The sequence below is a fragment of the Corella eumyota genome, chromosome 1 (assembly GCF_963082875.1).
Source record: "Corella eumyota chromosome 1, kaCorEumy4.1, whole genome shotgun sequence".
Classification (NCBI taxonomy): domain Eukaryota; kingdom Metazoa; phylum Chordata; class Ascidiacea; order Phlebobranchia; family Corellidae; genus Corella; species Corella eumyota.
This window is the reverse complement of record NC_137490.1, coordinates 22,735,225-22,756,973: the sequence shown is the minus strand read 5'-3', so window position 1 is coordinate 22,756,973 and position 21,749 is coordinate 22,735,225. Positions and strand designations below refer to the sequence as shown.

Below are 21,749 nucleotides of genomic sequence, written 5' to 3'. Positions count from 1 at the left end.
CCCTCACCCTGGCTCCCTTGCTTGCCGGACTCACATTGATAACAGCGAACGGCATCTGTCCAAGTATATTAACAACTTAATACACATTAGAACAATTATTAAAACACAATTTTTTACCAATTATTAGCTTACGCAGCAGCCAATTTATTATAAATTGATTTGCATACCAAATACTGAAGTTAGAATATAAATTCGCACTTTCTAAATCTATAACAACTAGCATAATTTTGTAATAGGCTTTAATATTTTGTTTACCTGAAAACGTAGCCAAACAAAGAAATAAAATGACAGTGCAGACGAATCTCATGACTTACTACTAAGTTTACTTTTCAACAATAAAACGCCTTATTTGCTAAATAAAATCAAAAACTTTGGTTAATACACGCTTTTGTTATATCTTTATTTAAGCAGTCTTTTAACGGGGGTTTAAAAGGGGGCGTTATCTTGATTAATTGGTCTTAAAAATAAGAGGCAGCTCATGTCTATAAACAATGGCGTTTGTAAAAAATTTTATGAGTAACAATTGTCGTCTATCTAGATTCTGTGCCTTTGTAATTGAATTGCAAAACTCAAAAATGTCTGCTTTTTATTGTCACAGCAACATGTAAATATTTATTTTATATAAAACACACCTTAACGACGAATTTCTTCCTAGCAAGGCTTTAGAATGACGCATATTTGTTTAATAATTTCCACCTAAACTGAAGAGTTTTAACTCCTTTCTAAAATCAATCACAGCTTTAAATTTGCCATGTAGCATCGAAATTATATTTTTGTTTCGTTTTTAACAAACAAGTAACTACGCATTTGCATTTGTTAAATACACAGTAGAAATGTAAAGTGCAGTCAAAATTAACCGAATTCCCGCGATAATTTACGACCTAGTCGAACTACAAATGTGTATGGTATGCTGCCTTTAAAACTCATTTATTGACATTTTTATTTAAAACTTACGTGCAATAACTGTCTTTTAACTTAGTCAATCTTAAAGTTATTATAAGTATTAAATAAAACATATTTAATAACAATATAGACCTATACATTTTTTGCCTATTACATCTTAAAGTGATATGTTTTATATTTGAAATAAAGAAGTGTAAACTAGTTTTAGACTAACTGTAAACTACAGGCTTAGGGCGAATAATATGGAATTGTTGCGGCTCGAACCCAAAACCTCTCGTCTTGTAGTTCGGTGCCATACAACATTAACCGAATGTGTATATAATAAAGCATAGTGGATAAAAAAAATTATTAAAGCTTGAATAAATAACGTTAATAAAATATTAAAATTTCATTGAAATGTCAACTTAAATTTTGGTTAATACCTTTACAGTGACACGTCAAAACAAAATATTTCAAATTTCCCAAATTTAGTAAAAACCAAATTACAATATGACCTAAAAACCACAGGAAGTAGTTGACTTCATATTGTTTAATATAAAACTTTGAACCAATAAAATAGTATTTGATATTTTGTTACTGGTTAGATAATAGTAGAAATCAACAGCGTGTTTAGTTAGCTAAAATAATAAAAGATTATGTTTATTTAGCTATTTTATCGTAATACCGAAAATCAATTTAAAAAATAGACATTAACCCGAAAATAACAATTTTAAAAACAACACATTATTGAATTTTTTTGTAAATTAAAAACATGAAAAAGTGTTTATGTAAAATGTCTTGTTAGAATGCCTATTTTGGACATATATTTTCGGTAACTTAACAGTAAAGGCCTGTTCACATGGCAAGGTAACGTTGCGCTGCGTTGCGTTACGTAACTTTACAATTTCTAGGGATTTCTTTTTAAAATTTCAATAAACAATACCTAATAAAAGTATACCGCTTACGAAATCTTGCGTAAATTTTGCAAACTTTCGAAGAAAATCTTTTTTGCAAAATCTGCAAAATCTTGCATTACGTTACGTTGCGTACGCCTTGTGAACGGGCTTTAACTTGTTTACTTTTAACATGTAGAACATAGGATTGTAGCAATGGCATATTTTAAAATGAATTTTATGAGGTGTATGATAGCAATAATTTTACTTGCTCTATTACACTTTTTTGCAAAATTCATAGTCGTCAATCTAAATTCGGAATTTTTACAAAATCAACAATATTTCTACCCGCAAAATGATGCTAAAGAGCAGTTAAGTCACATCGATTTTATGACGATGATGAAAGCAAGAATGAACAAACGAAAAAAACTCTTAAAATCTGCCTGCGAAAAATATGGTGCGTATTTACTTTTAAAATATATCTTCGTTAAAAAGAAGTTAAAATACATTTATAAAATCTATTGCTACTTATTTTACTAATAACTGCTTAGCTACTAGGTTAGGTAAACTTGGCGTGTTATACCGTAAAATATGTATAAATATTTATTAATTTTGTTTTAAATTGTATCTTGGATTTGTGATTTAATACCGCTAATAATTTCCACTTAAATTGCAATCAAACTTTAATTTAGATCAACGTAAACCACAACCACGCCAAGTTAACATGTTATTCTCGCATAAACATAAACTGGCTTATTGTTTTATACCGAAGACTGGGACAACCAATTGGAAAAGAATATTTTTGCTTTTAAACCAAGATAATGAAAATGTCGAGTTTATAACAAGGGTAAATATAACAAATGTTTCTGCCCCGTAATTATGCTGCTGATTAAGCGCTGGCTCAGCAGGGGTTTATACCGTTTATAGCGCCTTACTCAAGGGGCGCCCTTTCCGCATTTATTTTAGAATAACTAGTTTAAACCGACGGACATAGCTAATACAGGTCCTATATTTTTAGTTAAAACATCACGAGGTGCACTTAGGAACTTTTAAATATATCAAAACGGTGACCAAACTGAACCAGGTGCCGCCATCTTATTTAAGATTCCTGGTCGTCCGTAATCCATTTGCCCGCTTTCTTTCAACTTATCAGAACAAATTGGCGGAAAAGCGAAAAGGCGGAGACCCCGGATTTAATTTAAGCGGAGGAGAAATTTACAGGAAAAGCAAAACAGGTTATTTAAACAATAAAAATATACTAAAAATAAACCAATAACATATTTATTTCTGTTTAGAAAATCGAACAAAAGACGATTTCGCAAAGTTCGTCGAATTTGCATCACTAAATTCAAACAACCAATTAAATACGTCACTCGGAAAACATTGGGCCACTTATGACAGCATCTGTCAACCTTGTTTGTTTCATTATGACGTCATAGCTCATTTGGAAACAATAGAAGAAGACTCAAGGTTTAAATACATTTTTATTAAAAGATTATACGAATTTATGCTGTCATTACTATAATGTCCTAAACTTGTATAACTTGAGACTGGGTTGGGGTAGTATCATGAGGTCAAAAATATCTTAAACTTGTACAACTTGAGACTGGGTTGGGGTAGTATCATGAGGTCAATAATATCTTAAACTTGTACAACTTAAGACTGGGTTGGGATAATATCATGAAGTCAATAATATCTTAAACTTGAAAACTTAAGACCGGGTTGGGGTAATATTTTGAGGTCAATAATATCTTAAACTTGAAAACTTAAGACTGGGTTGAGGTAATATCATGAGGTCAAAAATATCTTAAACTTGAAAACTTAAGACTGGGTTGGGGTAATATCATGAGGTCAAAAATATCTTAAACTTGTACAACTTGAGACTGGGTTGGGGTAATATCATGAAGTTAATAATATTTTAAACTTAAAAAACTTAAGACTGGGTTGAGGTAATATCATGAGGTCAAAAATATCTTAAACTTGAAAACGTAAGACTGGGTTGGGGTAATATCATAAGGTCAAAAATATCTTAAACTTGTACAACTTGAGACTGGGTTGGGGTAATATCATGAGGTCAATAATATCTTAAACTTGAAAACTTAAGACCGGGTTGGGGTAATATTATGAGGTCAATAATATCTTAAACTTGAAAACTTAAGACTGGGTTGAGGTAATATCATGAGGTCAAAAATATCTTAAACTTGTACAACTTGAGACTGGGTTGGGGTTATATCATGAGGTCAATAATATCTTAAACTTGTACAACTTGGGACTGGGTTGGGGTAATATCATGAGGTCAAAAATATCTTAAACTTGTACAACTTAAGACTGGGTTGGGGTAATATCATGAGGTCAAAAATATCTTAAACTTGTACAACTTGAGACTGGGTTGGGGTAATATCATGAGGTCAATAATATCTTAAACTTGTACAACTTAAGACTGGGTTGGGGTAATATCATGAGGTCAATATTATCTTAAACTTGTACAACTTTAGACTGGGCTGGGGTAATACCATAAGATCAAAAATATCTTAAACTTGAAAACTTAAGACTGGGTTGGGGTAATACCTTGAGGTCAACAATAATTTAAACTCTTACAACTCGAGACTGGGTAGGGGTAATATTATGAGGTCAAAAATATCTTAAACTTAAGACTGGGTTGGGGTAATATCATGAGGTCAATAATATCTTAAACTTGTACAACTTGAGACTGGGTTGGAGTAATATAATGAGGTTAAAAATATCTTAAACTTGTACAACTTGAGACTGGGTTGGGGTAATATCATGAGGTTAAAAATATCTTAAACTTGTACAACTTAAGGCTAGGTTGGGGTAATACCTTAAGGTCAACAATAATTTAAACTCTTACAACTCGAGACTGGGTAAGGGTAATATTATGAGGTCAATAATATCTTAAACTTGTACAACTTAAGACTGGGTTGGGGTAATAACATGAGGTCAAAAATATCTTAAACTTGTACAACTTGAGACTGGGTTGGGGTAATATCATGAAGTCAATAATATCTTAAACTTGTACAACTTAAGACTGGGTTGTGGTTATATCATGAGGTCAATAATATCTTAAACATGTACAACTTGAAACTGGTTTGGGGTAATATCATGAGGTCAATAATATCTTAAACTTGTACGACTTGAGACTGGGTTGGGGTAATATCATGAGGTCAAAAATATTTTAAACTTGTACAACTTCAAACTGGGTTGGGGTAATATCATGAGGTCAATAATATCTTAAACTTGTACAACTTGAGACTGGGTTGGGGTAATATCATGAGGTTAAAAATATCATAAACTTGTACAACTTAAGGCTAGGTTGGGGTAATACCTTAAGGTCAACAATAATTTAAACTCTTACAACTCGAGACTGGGTAGGGGTAATATTATGAGGTCAATAATATCTTAAACTTGTACAACTTAAGACTGGGTTGGAGTAATAACATGAGGTCAAAAATATCTTAAACTTGTACAACTTGAGACTGGGTTGGGGTAATATCATGAAGTCAATAATATCTTAAACTTGTACAACTTAAGACTGGGTAGGGGTAATATTATGAGGTCAATAATATCTTAACTAGTACAACTTAAGACTGGGCTAGGGTAATATCACGAGGTCAATAATATCTTAAACTTGTACAACTTAAGACTTGGTTGGGGTAATATCATGAGGTCAAAAATATTTTAAACTTGTACAACTTAAGACTGGGTTGGGATAATATCATGAAGTCAATAATATCTTAAACTTGAAAACTTAAGACCGGGTTGGGGTAATATTATGAGGTCAATAATATCTTAAACTTGAAAACTTAAGACTGGGTTGGGGTAATATCATGAGGTCAAAAATATCTTAAACTTGTACAACTTAAGACTGGGTTGGGGTAATATCATGAGGTCAATAGTATCTTAAACTTGTACAACTTGAGACTGGGTTGGGGTAATATCATGGGGTCAAAAATATCTTAAACTTGTACAACTTGAGACTGGGTTGGGGTAATATCATAAAGTCAATAATATCTTAAACTTGTACAACTTGAGACTGGGTTGGGGTAATATCATAAGGGTCAACAATATCTTAAACTTGTACAACTTGGGACTGGGTTGGGGTAATATCATGAGGTCAAAAATATCTTAAACTTGTACAACTTAAGACTGGGTTGGGGTAATATCATGAGGTCAAAAATATCTTAAACTTGTACAACTTGAGACTGGGTTGGGGTAATATCATGAGGTCAATAATATCTTAAACTTGTACAACTTAAGACTGGGTTGGGGTAATATCATGAGGTCAATATTATCTTAAACTTGTACAACTTTAGACTGGGCTGGGGTAATACCATAAGATCAAAAATATCTTAAACTTGAAAACTTAAGACTGGGTTGGGGTAATACCTTGAGGTCAACAATAATTTAAACTCTTACAACTCGAGACTGGGTAGGGGTAATATTATGAGGTCAAAAATATCTTAAACTTAAGACTGGGTTGGGGTAATATCATGAGGTCAATAATATCTTAAACTTGTACAACTTGAGACTGGGTTGGAGTAATATAATGAGGTTAAAAATATCTTAAACTTGTACAACTTGAGACTGGGTTGGGGTAATATCATGAGGTTAAAAATATCTTAAACTTGTACAACTTAAGGCTAGGTTGGGGTAATACCTTAAGGTCAACAATAATTTAAACTCTTACAACTCGAGACTGGGTAAAGGTAATATTATGAGGTCAATAATATCTTAAACTTGTACAACTTAAGACTGGGTTGGGGTAATAACATGAGGTCAAAAATATCTTAAACTTGTACAACTTGAGACTGGGTTGGGGTAATATCATGAAGTCAATAATATCTTAAACTTGTACAACTTAAGACTGGGTTGTGGTTATATCATGAGGTCAATAATATCTTAAACATGTACAACTTGAAACTGGTTTGGGGTAATATCATGAGGTCAATAATATCTTAAACTTGTACGACTTGAGACTGGGTTGGGGTAATATCATGAGGTCAAAAATATTTTAAACTTGTACAACTTCAAACTGGGTTGGGGTATTATCATGAGGTCAATAATATCTTAAACTTGTACAACTTGAGACTGGGTTGGGGTAATATCATGAGGTTAAAAATATCATAAACTTGTACAACTTAAGGCTAGGTTGGGGTAATACCTTAAGGTCAACAATAATTTAAACTCTTACAACTCGAGACTGGGTAGGGGTAATATTATGAGGTCAATAATATCTTAAACTTGTACAACTTAAGACTGGGTTGGAGTAATAACATGAGGTCAAAAATATCTTAAACTTGTACAACTTGAGACTGGGTTGGGGTAATATCATGAAGTCAATAATATCTTAAACTTGTACAACTTAAGACTGGGTAGGGGTAATATTATGAGGTCAATAATATCTTAACTAGTACAACTTAAGACTGGGCTAGGGTAATATCACGAGGTCAATAATATCTTAAACTTGTACAACTTAAGACTTGGTTGGGGTAATATCATGAGGTCAAAAATATTTTAAACTTGTACAACTTAAGACTGGGTTGGGATAATATCATGAAGTCAATAATATCTTAAACTTGAAAACTTAAGACCGGGTTGGGGTAATATTATGAGGTCAATAATATCTTAAACTTGAAAACTTAAGACTGGGTTGGGGTAATATCATGAGGTCAAAAATATCTTAAACTTGTACAACTTAAGACTGGGTTGGGGTAATATCATGAGGTCAATAGTATCTTAAACTTGTACAACTTGAGACTGGGTTGGGGTAATATCATGGGGTCAAAAATATCTTAAACTTGTACAACTTGAGACTGGGTTGGGGTAATATCATAAAGTCAATAATATCTTAAACTTGTACAACTTGAGACTGGGTTGGGGTAATATCATAAGGGTCAACAATATCTTAAACTTGTACAACTTGGGACTGGGTTGGGGTAATATCATGAGGTCAAAAATATCTTAAACTTGTACAACTTAAGACTGGCTTGGGGTAATATCATGAGGTCAAAAATATCTTAAACTTGAAAACTTAAGACTGGGTTGGGGTAATATCATGAGGTCAAAAATATCTTAAACTTGAAAACTTAAGACTGGGTTGGGGTAATATCATAAGGTCAAAAATATCTTAAACTTGTACAACTTAAGACTGGGTTGGGGTTATATCATGAGATCAATAATATCTAAAATTTGTACAACTTAAGACTGGATAAAATCATGATGTTATTATTATCTTAAACTTGTGCAATTTTAAACTAAGAGTAAAACTGTAAAGTTATTACAAAAAAGCAAAATTTGAGCGCAAAACATATTTTTTTAGGTATATTCTATCCCTTTTAAATCTTGGAGTAAACATAAGCTACCCTGGCGGATACTCAAGCGATGGAAAAAGTTTAACTGAAACAAAACAAATTGCTCAACAATATGGCGATCTTGATACCTTGATATTTAACAACTGGGTGAATGCTTATCTCAAGGATTTTACATTATTTGGTTACTCGACTAAATTACATAAATTAGATAAACTGAGTTAAAACCAACAAATTAAGGTTTTAATAAAATGGGCAACTTGTTAAAACAAATAACTTCCTAAAATTTACAGTACAGTTATTGTCACCAGTTTGTTACATACATTCTTTACACCCTGTGTATATTAAATAGTAAACCACATCTATATCTTAACAACACAGTAAATCAAGCAATATAAAAGTGTATACAACTAGTAACACGCATCAATGACCGCACAGCGACCTATGTAAACTTGTAGGGCCGAAGGCAGTGTATATGCTTTGTGTAAAATTTACTTGCTTACAAGGCTACATTAGTAGCTCACATTTAAGTTTTTTTATTTATCATAATTATGTGACTTGTACAGTAACCATCAAAACCACAGTAAAAGTTAAATACAGTGTTTTAATGGAGCTCCATTAGCGTCGTCCGCCAGTTTAAACAAGTAGCACTAAAAAAAATGCGGAAAGGGCGGAATGTACAACGAAAGATTAAAGTTGTCAAAATTCCGCCCTTTTTGCGTTTTATAAACTTGGCGAACGACGCTAATAGAGCTCCGTTTTAATTTATACAACACGCAAATATTGCTTATATATTAGCATGTCGTTAGTTTAGTTAAAGCAGAAGTATTTAAATTGAAAAACAGTGTTATAAGGAAACCATTATTAAATAAATCAAAAAAGGGGCAGGCCAATTCTAAAAAAAAAATTATTTATAATCTTATGTTAAAAAGAAATATAAATGGTTAGGTTATATAGCAATAAAAATACGAGTTTATAAGCTTCATCAATTAAGTCAAGCCTGATGTTAACAAAAATCTAAACAACGAAAAATATTTACAGTAACAAAACAATTAAAATAAATAAAAATCACAACACGATGTTGCCAATTTAGTTATGTTTTATATTTTTTTGTGTTTTTATTTAATTTATTAGATACTGTTATCTTTTTAATTAGCAAAACTACACCTTGTACTTTAAACGCAAAATAATCTACACGTACTTAAAATTACTATTTTTAACCAAAACTAAAAAATCTTAATAAAGATTTTGTTATAATCAAACATTAATATTTTATCAATTTTCATGCAAAAATTTTAACAAATCGAAGGAAAAGGGATTTTTAATTTATTTTTAATTAAAGGGAATAATGTAACCGTCTCGTGAATTGTCTGTAAAAAGAAATTAAATTTTTGTTTACGTACGACTACATTAATAAGTTTCTTTGTTTAGCAGCTTAACTATATATGCAAAATGACTTATTAGATTTAAATAGAAAAGTAAATACGTAAGTTTAGTTTATAAATAGAATACAAAATATTAAAAAAGGACTTACTTCCAACAAAATTTACCCTGCCAGGATTTGGTTGGTCTGCAAAATAAATTTAAATTTAAAAATTAAAAATACCTCTAAAAAAAACTAGCCTTATACCTAAACCAGAAAGGTTTTTATATGTAAAAAATGTAAATGTGTGATCGCCTTTAATGCACTGTCACTCGCTTAATCACAATTAATTAACGGATTAAAACATTCTACAAGAAAAAAATTGACCTAAAACCAGATCTTTTTAAATATTTTTGAGTATCACTAAATAGCAAATATCATTTTTGAGCCTATGCGTGTAACGGTGTAGTTTATAATACAACAAGATATTAAAATAAACTTACCTTCATCAAGTTCCACGTACACAGGATATGGTTGTGCTGCAAAATAAATTGATATGTTTTTATATGTAGACGATAGTTAATTGTGTATCAATCTTTTTTTTGTATATATCTTTATCCTTGATGTGGGAAAGTCGAATGCGCGACTTAAACATAGAGTACCATCAGTTACTCCGACCCAGTTTTGAGTTGCCTGTTGTAGTTTGGGATATTATCGATTATAATTGCCCGATAATTATGCTGCTGATTAAGTGCTGGCTCAGCAGGAGTTCATACTATTTATAGCGCCTTTAAGGGCGCTACAGCAAAAGAGCAGTGGGGATTGAACCCACGACCTCATGTGTGGTGTAGCGAATGTTTTTACCACTACACCACGCTGCCTGTAACACCCCATGGATAGGTGAGCTAGTTTAATGGCATGTACGTTACCATTTTATAAATGTTATTGCAGAAAATATTTAAAATTAGATTACCTAAAATAACATTATTAGTACTAGTTGACTCATGTCACACAGATAGTTACCTTGAAAAACTTCTGAATTTCCAAATTCTGGCTCGCCTGCAAAAATAAATTTCAATTTAAAATAGAAATAATTTTTAAACCTATATTTGTACATCACGCTTTAATATTTTAGATGGTAAAGTTTGACTTAGTAGTTATGGCACTAACATCACCACTTGGGGTAAATATACCAAACGCGGCCGAAAATATTAATTTACAAAATTGTCTAGTAGCGCGGCACATTTTGGACAGAATTAATAAGCGAAAGTAACATCAGTTACTCCGACCCAGTCTGCCTGTGACAGTTTGGGATATTATAGATTATAATTGCCCGATAATTATGCTGCTGATTAAATGCTGGCTCAGCAGGAGTTTATACTGTTTATAGCACCTTATTTAAGGGCGCTACAGCATGAGAGCAGTGACGATTGAACCCACGACCTCATGTGTGGTGTAGCAAGTGTTCTTACCACTACACCAGGCTGCTGGTTTCGTGCTCGAATCGCAGCTATGCAGTACTTTCTCTCTCTCGTGTCATTGCAGCTCACACACATCCAATTAATGCAGAATTATTTTTATGATGATCTATCAATATGACCTCTCATTTAAATACATATAGTATAACAGTATACCTACATTTAACGTTGTTTTTCCATTTGTAAAGTTGGTAGAAATTGGTAAGAACGGAAATGAGTAGAAGTGTTCCAGTAATTGCCCATCCTATTATCAGCGGAAGGTTCTAAAAAAAGGATTTGTTACATCACAATAAATAAAAAGCTAATGTTTTTAAATTAGTTTTCTTAAACCGTTTATATTTTTAAACTTTGACCGGCAGCGAAGTGTAGTGGTAAGAACACTTGCTACACCACCATGAGGTCGTGGGTTCAATTCCCACTGATCTCATGTTGTAGAGTCTTGAGTCACGTTGTAGCGTGTTGTAGCGTCTTCGCTATAGACGGTATAAACTCCTGCTCAGCCAGCACTTAATCAGCAGCATAATTATCGGGCAACTATAATCTATAATATCCCAAACTGCCACAGGCAACTCGAGACTGGGTCGGAGTAACTAATGTTACTTTATGTTTAGGTCGCGCATTCGACTTTCCCACATCGAGGATAAAGATATATACAAAAAAAAATTAATTTGATAAGACTGACGTTTGACTGATGTTGTTGGGCTGTAGGAAATTCAGTTGTTAAATCTGTTTTTGTTATCATTGGAGTTGCCTTTATAGGTTTCGTTGCTGGATTAGCAGTTGTAGCAGTACAATAACAAAAATTTACAAATTATTTCTATTTAGGGTTTAAATTTTAAACATTGGATTTAAATATCAGTCTTGTTGTAGTTAAATGACAATTAACAAAACGCGATATTTTTAATTTTAAATGTTTAATAATTTATTCTAAGTAACAAATATATCAAATTCGTGCTTTTTAAATAAAGGTAGCTACTAATTTAGCTTACCAGTAAAAATAATTACAAAGTAAAAATAAAATTTGTGTATTTTTTAGCTATAAAAATAATAATTAAAACAAAGTAAAAATAAAAAAAAAACAAAGTTACTTACTTGGTGCTAAATTTCGTTGGCAAATATATCGATCATTATCGCTACATGAAGCATCATTCCATTTTGTTTCAGCACGCCATAACTTAACACAATTCTCACCCCTTGCTCCCCCGTTAGGTTCACCACTCTGCCAGTTAGCTTGGCTGCTCTGCAAAGTTGTTCCATCGTTCCACTTAAACGAGGAATCCTTATTAGCTGGGTTTGTTCTTGTTAGGCCGATCCAGTATGGGCTTATTCGTGCTAAAAGTTGAAACCTTTTGTAATTAGATAATTTACGTTTAAAGTAAAAAATATTTCAGTTTTAATTATCATAAAACAAAAATATTAAAATAAACTTTAAAAGTATATTTTTTACTAAAATTTGCAAAATTTTAAAAATATTAAATAAAACGGATCTCCGAAGATTCAAGTTATCTAACTTTTTTTGTATATATGTTTACTCTCGAGGTGGGAAAGCCGAATGCGCGAAACATAGAGTAACATCAGTTACTCCGACCCAGTCTCGAGTTGCCTGTGGTAGTTTGGGATATTGTAGAGCTTAATTGCCCGGTAATTATGCTGCTGATTAAGTGCTGGCTCAGCAGGAGTTCATACCGTTTATAGCGCCTTACTCAAGGGCGCTATAGCATGAGATCAGTGGGGTTGAACCCACGACCTTATGTGTGGTGTAGCAAGTGTTCTTACCACTACACCACGCTACCGGTGGACCGCCTGGTAAAATAGTTACGAATCTAATTTTTAATATTTACTTTTAAGAAAAATAAACATTATACAATTAAAACTTAAAAAAATACCAATTTTGTGAATTTGTTGATGTAGAAAATTATGGACTCCTGATGATTTTGGAGTTGCCAACCTAGCATTTATTTCTGCACATTTTGTCCCTGCTGTCGTGTGAGTAACTTTAGTTAAACCAAAGTAATATTCTACATTCTCATATGCATACCATTGTTGCCCATTTACAACATTTAAACTCAAAATCATCAAACATAAAACGAACTTGTTCATATTGTAACTTATCTCTTTGTTGTTTAAATAAAGTGATATTAATGTTAAGTTAAGAGACTATAAATATAGTTAAGACTATAAACTTCCTGTTGTAGTTTGAGTCATTATAAGACAATAGGTACCTGCTCCTGCTCAATACTACGAATAACATTTACGAAACCTTTATTATGGTTCGAAATCTTAGATTTCGAAACATATTGTTATTGTCAGTGTATTTATTATTATTATTATTATTATTATTGTTTTTATTCTTTCTAGTCAGAATTTTGAAAGACGATAACTTTTGTTCTTTAAAACTAAAAGTTCAAAATTTTTAGTATGTTTGTTATTATCCCAACGAATCGCAAACCTCCTATTTACGACATTTAATTATCACTAATTACTAATTAATAGGTGTTTGTTTATTAAAATTTAATGGTTGTTATTAATTTTTTAAATCTTGGTCAATTGTATATTATGATATTACTAACTCAAAAATAAATTAAAATTTTAATTTTTATCACTAATTACTTAATAATAGGTGTTTGTTTATTAAAATTTAAAGTTTGTTATTTATTTTTTAAATCTTGGTCAATTGTATATCATGATATCAGTAACTCAAAAATAAATTAAAATTTTTATTTTTATCACTAATTACTAATTAAAAGGTGTTTCTTTATTAAAATTTAAAGGTTGTTATTAATTTTTCAAATCTTGGTCAATTGTATATCATGATATTAGTAACTCAAAACTGAATTAAAATTTTAATTTTTAATCACTAAATACTAATTATTAAGTGTTTGTTTATTTAAATTTAAAGGTTGTTGTTAATTTTTTAAATTTTTGTCAATTGTATATTATGATATTAGTAACTCAAAAATAAATTAAAATTTTAATTTTTAACACTAATTACTAATAAATAGGTGTTTGTTTATTTAAATTTAGTTATTATGGTTCGAAATCTTAGATTTCGAAACATATTGTTATTGTCATTATATTTATTATTATTATTATTATTATTTGACAAATTTTGAAAGACGATAACTTTTGTTCTTTAAAAGTAAAAGTTCTAAATTTTTAGTATGTCTGTTATTATCTCAACGAATCGCAAACCTCCTATTAACGACATTTATTTATCACTAATTACTAATTAATATATTTTATTATTAAAATTTAAGGATTAAATTTGCTTAAATTTTAATATGTTGTTGGTATTATTATTTTGTATGTTGCTATTTAAAATGAAGATTTAACTCTAGCTAAATATCGTTTAATCATTATTTTTGTTTTTTTATAAAATAATGAATCAGTGTGAGTTTAACGCTTGAATAATTTAATAGCGTTCTGGTCGCTGTCAAAAATTGTCTTTTTCGCTGTCCATTAAAGTAAAAAATATTGGTTGAAAATTTAAGTAAAATGTTAAAATATAAGTAAAAAATGTGTAAAATTTTTGTTTTAATTGTTTTGTTATTATTATATTTTAATACTTGTTTGATTACTAAAAAATTAAGATCGGTATTGTGCTTTTAAATTTAGTTTACTTTTATATTACAATATCAATAAGTGCGTGTTCGCTTGTTAAAATTAGGTTTAAATATAAAAAAAGTTAATATTTAAATTTATAATTTAATTAATAAACCTACTAAATAAATTATATTTATAAAAAAGAATCAAACAATTTCGAACCATATTTTATTTATCAAATAAATCTAGTTATTATTATTATTATTATGGTTCGAAATCTTAGATTTCGAAACATATTGTTATTGTCCGTATATTTATTATTATTGTTTTTATTCTTTCTAGTCAGAATTTTGAAAGACGATAACTTTTGTTCTTTAAATCTAAAAGTTCTAAATTTTTAGTATGTTTGTTATTATCCCAACGAATCGCAAACCTCCTATTTACGACATTTAATTATCACTAATTACTAATTAATATATTTTATTATTAAAATTTAAATGTTAAATTTTCTGAAATTTTAATATGTTGTTGCTATTATTATTATTATTTTGTATGTTGCTGTTTAAAATAAATATTTAACTTTAGCTAATTATCGTTTAATTATTTTGGGTTTATTTATAAAATAATGGATCAGAGTGAGTTTAACGCTTGAATGATTTAATAGCGTTCTGGTCGCCGTCAAATATCGTCTTTTTCGCTGTCTGAGTAAAAGTTTCTACTCAAAAACGGTATAAAAATTAATTTTTGGTTGTTTATAATAAATATTAATTGCTTGTTTTTTATTAAAAATCAAATCAATATTTGGTTGTTACATTTTTATTGATTTAAAATCATGATACAAATGGTAAATTTTATAAAATCTCCATAATATTGTGTAAAGAACATTTATTCGATAATTATATTATAAAGTTTAATACATAAATTGGAATTTTGTGTTGGTTTAATGAATTTTTATCGCGTTGGTTATGCTCTATTTTTTCTTTGTTTAATAAGTTTTATCTTTTCTTATTTTTAGGGTCGCGGGACTGGACTAGTTTTATTTCTATTGTTCTAGTTGTGTTTTAAAGTTGATCAAAAAAATTTGAGTTAATTTTTACATTATATTTTATTTCATATTTATCATTATTGTTAAAGATCATTTAAATTAAAGTAAAAGTTAAACCAACGTCGTATTTTTAATTAAATCTGGGGTCAAAGGTTTGACTCCTACTGCTTCCACGCTGTGGCGCTCTAGAGTAAGTGTATACGATACATACTTTTACGTCATTTATGAAAATTTAATTATAAAATAATATGGTCAAATGTTAATTATTTCCCATATTTACAAAAATTTACACCGTTTTAGGAGTTATTGAATCGTTTTATATAAATGTTGATTGCATTATGCAATCTTATTATGACTTTAATATTAGGAAGCTGAGTTAGTTTTAAAACGTGGAACGTCATTCAAATTGAAATTAAGTTTTTAATCTTGTTCATTATTACAAATTTTCTTACCTGGAAACAAAAGTGTCGTTGCATCATACTATGAGGATTGTAACGTCATATTTAAGCATTGATGATGTAAATAAAACAGCTGATTCTATTTTTTAATAAACAGAGCACAGCTATCGTCACCAGTTTGTTCCAGGCATTCTGTACACTCTGTGTATATTAAATAGTAAACCACATCCATATCTTAACAACACAGTAAATCAAGCAATATAAAAGTGTATACAACTAGTAACACGCACCAATGACCGCACAGCGACCTAAGTAAACTTGAAGGTCTGGAGGCATCTGAGCTCATGCTTTGTGTAAAATGTACTTGCTTACAAGGCTACATCGCTAGCGGCTTTTTAGGTTTTTCAATCTAGCGTATGATGTATAGTAGCTATTCAAATACAAAAGTTCAAATTAAGTACATTGATTATTTTATATAAAACCATTTATTTTTGGTGTATTTTGGACAATTTATGCAAATATTGCTTGTTTACTGGCATGTCATTTATTTATATGTAGTGTTGTTTAAAAATAATTTATTGTATGGCAATAAAAATAGGGTTTAGATTTTTTACACTTTTTTATATTATTATGTTAAAAGTTATACAGCAATACAATATATCTAAACTTCATCATTTTATCCAAGCCCGGGGTAACAAATAATTTCCATAACCATTACATTGAACAAAAGCACAACAAAATTTCTGTGATTTTTTTTAATTTTTTTAAAGTGTTTTTGGGTATTTTTATATAGTTTTTAAATGCGGTTTTACTAATTACAGCACAAGATCGCACAGAATGTTTGCATATAAATCAATTTAAGGAAGAAGGAGTTAGGTTTTAGTCCAGTTGTTCAAATTTTAGTTCTGTTTAGTCATGTGCAGCAATAAGCAAAACCTGACGTTATATTTTAATCTACGCAAGTTGCGCTCTTATACAGTAAACAATATAATTCACACATAATAATTATACTCTTGAATAACATTAAAAACTTAACCAAAAAAATTAACCAAACATTTTAAAATATTCTGTGACAATTAAAAAAATAATATTTTTCTATTTCTACACGAAGTTACATAAAAGTTCTCGGAAATAAATGTGTTTTTTTCTCAATTATACGAATCATGTTATCTCCTTAATAGTTGTCTGTAAAAAAATATTAAATTTAGTTACGTACTTCTTTAATAAGTTGATCTATTTAGAAGCTTTACAATATATGCAAAATACTAATTATATTTTAAAAACTAGTCCGTAGTCATTTTATATTATTAACTATGTAGTATTTAACAACTGTTTTAAAATTGTATTTATAAAAGGGGGCAAAAAAATAAAAAGTGTATTAGAAAATCCATGAATAATCGAACTTAACTGTTACGTGTCTGTATAAAACGATTAAAATGATGGATAAGAAAAAAGGGGATAATACCGAGTACAAAAAGTTTTAAAAATCAATTAAAATAGGCGTCCGGTAGTGTGGTATACTGGTGCTGGCAGCGAGCTAGGAGCCGAAAATTGATGGTTTTAGTCAGCGTTTAGGGGTAGTTAAAAAACACGTAACAATAGCACACCCTTACCCAATAAAAATACAAAAACCTAGCATATTAAGGTAACAAGAAAAAGTATCTAGACGAGCATGGAAAAATCAAGGTGTTTAGGGTTATAAATATAAACAATAAACCGAAATTATGTAAATAACATCACACAATTATTTAAATTATAAATGTTTAAGTTTGAAAATTAATATCTAAAATGTGAAGTTATTTCATTAACTTTATTTTTTTATAAAAAAAAGTATATAGCAAAAACTAAAAATGTATAACACAAAGCGAAAATGATTTATACCAACGAGTTTTAGCTAAAAAGTTTTGAATTTTAGTTAAAACAAATTAAAATGAATTTAGATTAAAAGTTGCTTACTTGGTGATAAATTTCAAACCACTTTGATTTACCACCATGAAACCAAACACAGTTCTCATCCCTTCGCGCATTATTAGGTTCACCACTCTGCCAGTTAGCTTGGTTTCTCTGCAAAGTTGTTCCATCGTTCCATTTAAAAGAGAAATCCTCATTAGCTGGGTTTGTTCTTTTTAGGCCGATCCAGTAAAAAGCTTTCTTTCCTAAATAATAAAATTTTTGTAGCTATTGAGTTTATGTTCAAGATAAAATTCAAAATTATTTTTGTTCTAATGATATTAAAGCACTGTTGATACAATAAAAATTCAAAGTAGATTAACTGATTCCAAAAACACAGCTTTTACTAACAAAACCGTTCGTTAAAAACGGTAAGTTATGATTTTTAATTTTACTATATCATGCAATTTAAAATTAGAAATAAATACCAATCTTTTGAATTTGTTGATGTAGAAAATTATGAACTTTCGATGTCTTGGGAGTTGCCAACTTGGCATTGAATGCTTCGCATTTTTTCTCTGCTGCTGCTTGGCTAACCTTATCAACACCAAAGTAATATTCTACATTCTTAAAAGTCACAAAAGTTGGAGCTGTAATGTTTAGAAATTAAATAGTTAACAACATAAAAATATTTAAGTTCTAAATGTTAAATTCGAATTATTTATATCTTAGATATAAAATTGTAAAATCGGTTTTATTTTATTATTTAAAAATAAATCTAAAATACAATAACTAGAAATATCACCCACGAAATAAAAAAATTATAATTTTTTCAGTTGAATAAGTTGAAAAAAAAATTTAAAACCAATTAAAATAATTTGAGAATAAAAGTTGCTTACTTGGTGATAAATTTCGTTGGCAAACATATCGGTGACTTCTTTGACATGAGGCATCATACCACTTTGAATTAGTTTTATATAACCAAACACAGTCCTCAATCCCTCCCCAATTATTTGGTTCACCACCATCCCAGTTAGCTTGGCTGCTCTGCAAAGTTGTTCCATCGTTCCACTTAAAAGAGGAATCCTTATTAGCTGGGTTTGTTCTTTTTAGGCCGATCCAGTAAACAAAGTCTTTTCCTAAAATTTAAAACTTTTTGTAACTATATAATTTAAGTTTAAGACAAAATTTAAAAATATATATTTTTTGTTTTGGTAATCACAAAACACTAATAATAAAATAAATATTTAAACTAAATTTTGGGATCACTTTTACTTAACGATTCTCGGAAAATATTAGGTCTGTAGGGTAGGGAGAATAAGTTAGGACCGTAAAGTACAAGAGGTTTAATGAGAACCATGAAGTACAAGAGATACAAATTCTCTTGGATTTACAAATTGACCCTTAATTTTTATATAAAACTATTAATCACAATTTCGAAAAATGTTTTTAATCGCGATAACACAGTCTTTACAAATACAACTCCCGCTAAAAACGGGACGTTTGTGATTTTTAATTTGTACTTTTAATAAAATAAAATAATATGCAATTTAAAAAATACCAATTTTTCGAATTTGTTGATGTAGAAAATCATGAACTTTCGATGTCTTGGGAGTTGCCAACTTGGCATCTAATGCTTCGCATTTTTGCTCTGCTGCTGCTTGGCTAACCTTATCAACACCAATATGATATTCAACATTCTCATATGTATACCATTGTTGCCCATTTACAACATTTAAACTCAAAATCATCAAACTTAAAACGAACTTGTTCATTTTGTAACTTATCAGTTTGTAGTTTAAATAAAGTGAAAAAAATTAAGGTGAAGGCCAATATAAGTCAATGAAAAGACCAAATACTTCCTGTTATAACGTTAATGTAATTACCTGTTCAATACTACGAACAATAATTATGAAACCTTTATTGTGTTTTAAATATTAACAGAAATAATTGAGTTAATTTTAACGTTGTATTTTATTTTATAATTTTATTGTTGTTCAATTTTCATTTAAATGAATATAAAATTTGAACCAACGTATTTTTTCTAAAATGAAGGTAATTTGTTCGATTCCCACTGCTTCCACTTTGCAGCACCCTTATAATAAGTGTTAGTTTGATGCAAGTTATTGAAAAATATTAAAAAAAGAGTTGAAAAACAAATTTTTTTATTGAAAAATATGTACCTTATATCAGTTGTGATGTTGCATCATAATATGGAAATTGTGACGTCATATTTATTCATCGGTTGATGTAAATAAAAACAATAATTCCATTTTCTTAAATGTAGATGCCAACCATTGTCACCAGTTTGTTTCAGGCATTCTGTACACTCTGTGTATATTAAATAGTAAACCACATCTATATCTTAACAACACAGTAAATCAAGCAATATAAAAGTGTATACAACTAGTAACACGCACCAATGACCGCACAGCGACCTAAGTAAACTTGGAGGTCTGGAGGCGTCTGCGCAGGGGATAATACCGAGTACAAAAAGTTTCAAAAATCAATAAAAATAGGCGTTCGGTAGTGTGGTATATCGGTGCTGGCAGCGAGCTACGAGCCAAAAATTGATGGTTTTAGCCTCACCAATGCCACATTATTCACCTTTAAGCCTAACAGTATTTGGTTAATAGACAACAATTTTGAAACATTATTAAAATAGCAAGAATTAGCGTACAGCAAATGATAAGTTTAATACATGGCACAAAATATTAAGAATAACCTAAGACTTCTTCAACATTTCCATGTTCTCGAACGACTGTAAAAAAAATTCTAATTTAAAATCGAAATTTTACTAATCTACATTTACACACCACGCTTTTAACAAATACATGGTTAGGTTTATTTTAGTAGTTAACGAAAAGACTTTTTGGGTAATAGGGCTGATACATTAAAATAAACTGGCAGCGTGGTGTAGTGGTAAAAACACTTGCTACACCACACATGAGGTCGTGGGCTCAATCCCCACTAATCTTATGCTGTAGCGCCCTTGAGTAAGGCGCTAAAAACGGTATAAATACCTGCTGAGCCAACACTTAATCAGCAGCTTAATAATCGGGCAATTATTATTTAAAATATCCCAAACTGCCACAGGCATCTGAAGACTGGGTCGGAGTAACTGATGTTACTCTATGTTTAAGTCGCGCATTCGACTTTCCCACATCGAGGATAAAGATATATACAAAAAAAAACTTTAGTAAGCACCCAGTCAGAAAAATTTAACTCGGCCGACAATCGGCGCAAGCCCGATTATGCTAGGGCCATGCACGATTAGCTACAACGACAACGACCCCTGCAAATCACCTAAAACATTTATAAGTTTTAGAAACGTACATTCAATCTTTATCTTTCACCAAGTCAACCCACTATGGTTCATTAAGAACTTAGTAGGCAATTCAGTAACGGTATAATAGGCGATTTATAGCAGAAGGTCGAGGACACGACCAAATGCCATATCTGGTTATCTGGCTAACCACTCGAACATGCGAGGGTTGCATTAACCTTGAACCGCTAAACATGGCCCATGCATGGCTAATACTCGAACGTTCGATGGTCGCGATATACCCAAACTGCCGAGTATGGCCCATGTGTCGCTACCACTCGAACGTTCGATGGTCGCAATATACCCGAACTGCCGAGTATGGCCCATGTGTCGCTACCACTCGAACGTGCGATGGTTGCATTAACCTTGAACCGCTAAACATGGCCTCGAACGTGCGATGGTCGCAATATACCCAAACTGCTGAGTATGGCCCATGTGTCGCTACCACTCGAACGTGCGATGGTCGCAATATACCCAAACTGCTGAGTATGGCCCATGCATGGCTAATACTCGAACGTGCGATGGTCGCAATATACCCAAACTGCTGAGTATGGCCCATGTGTCGCTACCACTCGAACGTGCGATGGTCGCAATATACCCAAACTG

General features: G+C 30.6%; 2 protein-coding genes across 2 annotated transcripts; one reads left to right on the top strand and one right to left on the bottom strand.

Annotated features, from left to right (window-relative positions):
* The first annotated feature begins 1,675 nt into the window (after positions 1 to 1,675).
* LOC145742410 (carbohydrate sulfotransferase 11-like) lies at positions 1,676 to 8,326 on the top strand. The gene is made up of 6 exons (XM_082560192.1): positions 1,676 to 1,682; positions 2,077 to 2,232; positions 2,468 to 2,622; positions 2,794 to 3,010; positions 3,071 to 3,245; positions 8,113 to 8,326. The coding sequence occupies exons 1-6, from the start codon at positions 1,676 to 1,678 to the stop codon at positions 8,324 to 8,326; spliced, it is 924 nt and encodes a 307-aa protein (XP_082416318.1).
* A 1,107-nt stretch (positions 8,327 to 9,433) lies between these two features.
* Positions 9,434 to 19,178, bottom strand: LOC145742399 (macrophage mannose receptor 1-like). Its single transcript, XM_082560182.1, has 10 exons — positions 19,094 to 19,178; positions 18,718 to 18,957; positions 18,307 to 18,468; positions 17,885 to 18,084; positions 17,810 to 17,822; positions 12,035 to 12,274; positions 10,488 to 10,523; positions 9,968 to 10,003; positions 9,636 to 9,671; positions 9,434 to 9,471 (listed from the first exon to the last, which is right to left on the bottom strand). The coding sequence occupies exons 1-10, from the start codon at positions 19,176 to 19,178 to the stop codon at positions 9,434 to 9,436; spliced, it is 1,086 nt and encodes a 361-aa protein (XP_082416308.1).
* Positions 19,179 to 21,749: the final 2,571 nt, after the last annotated feature.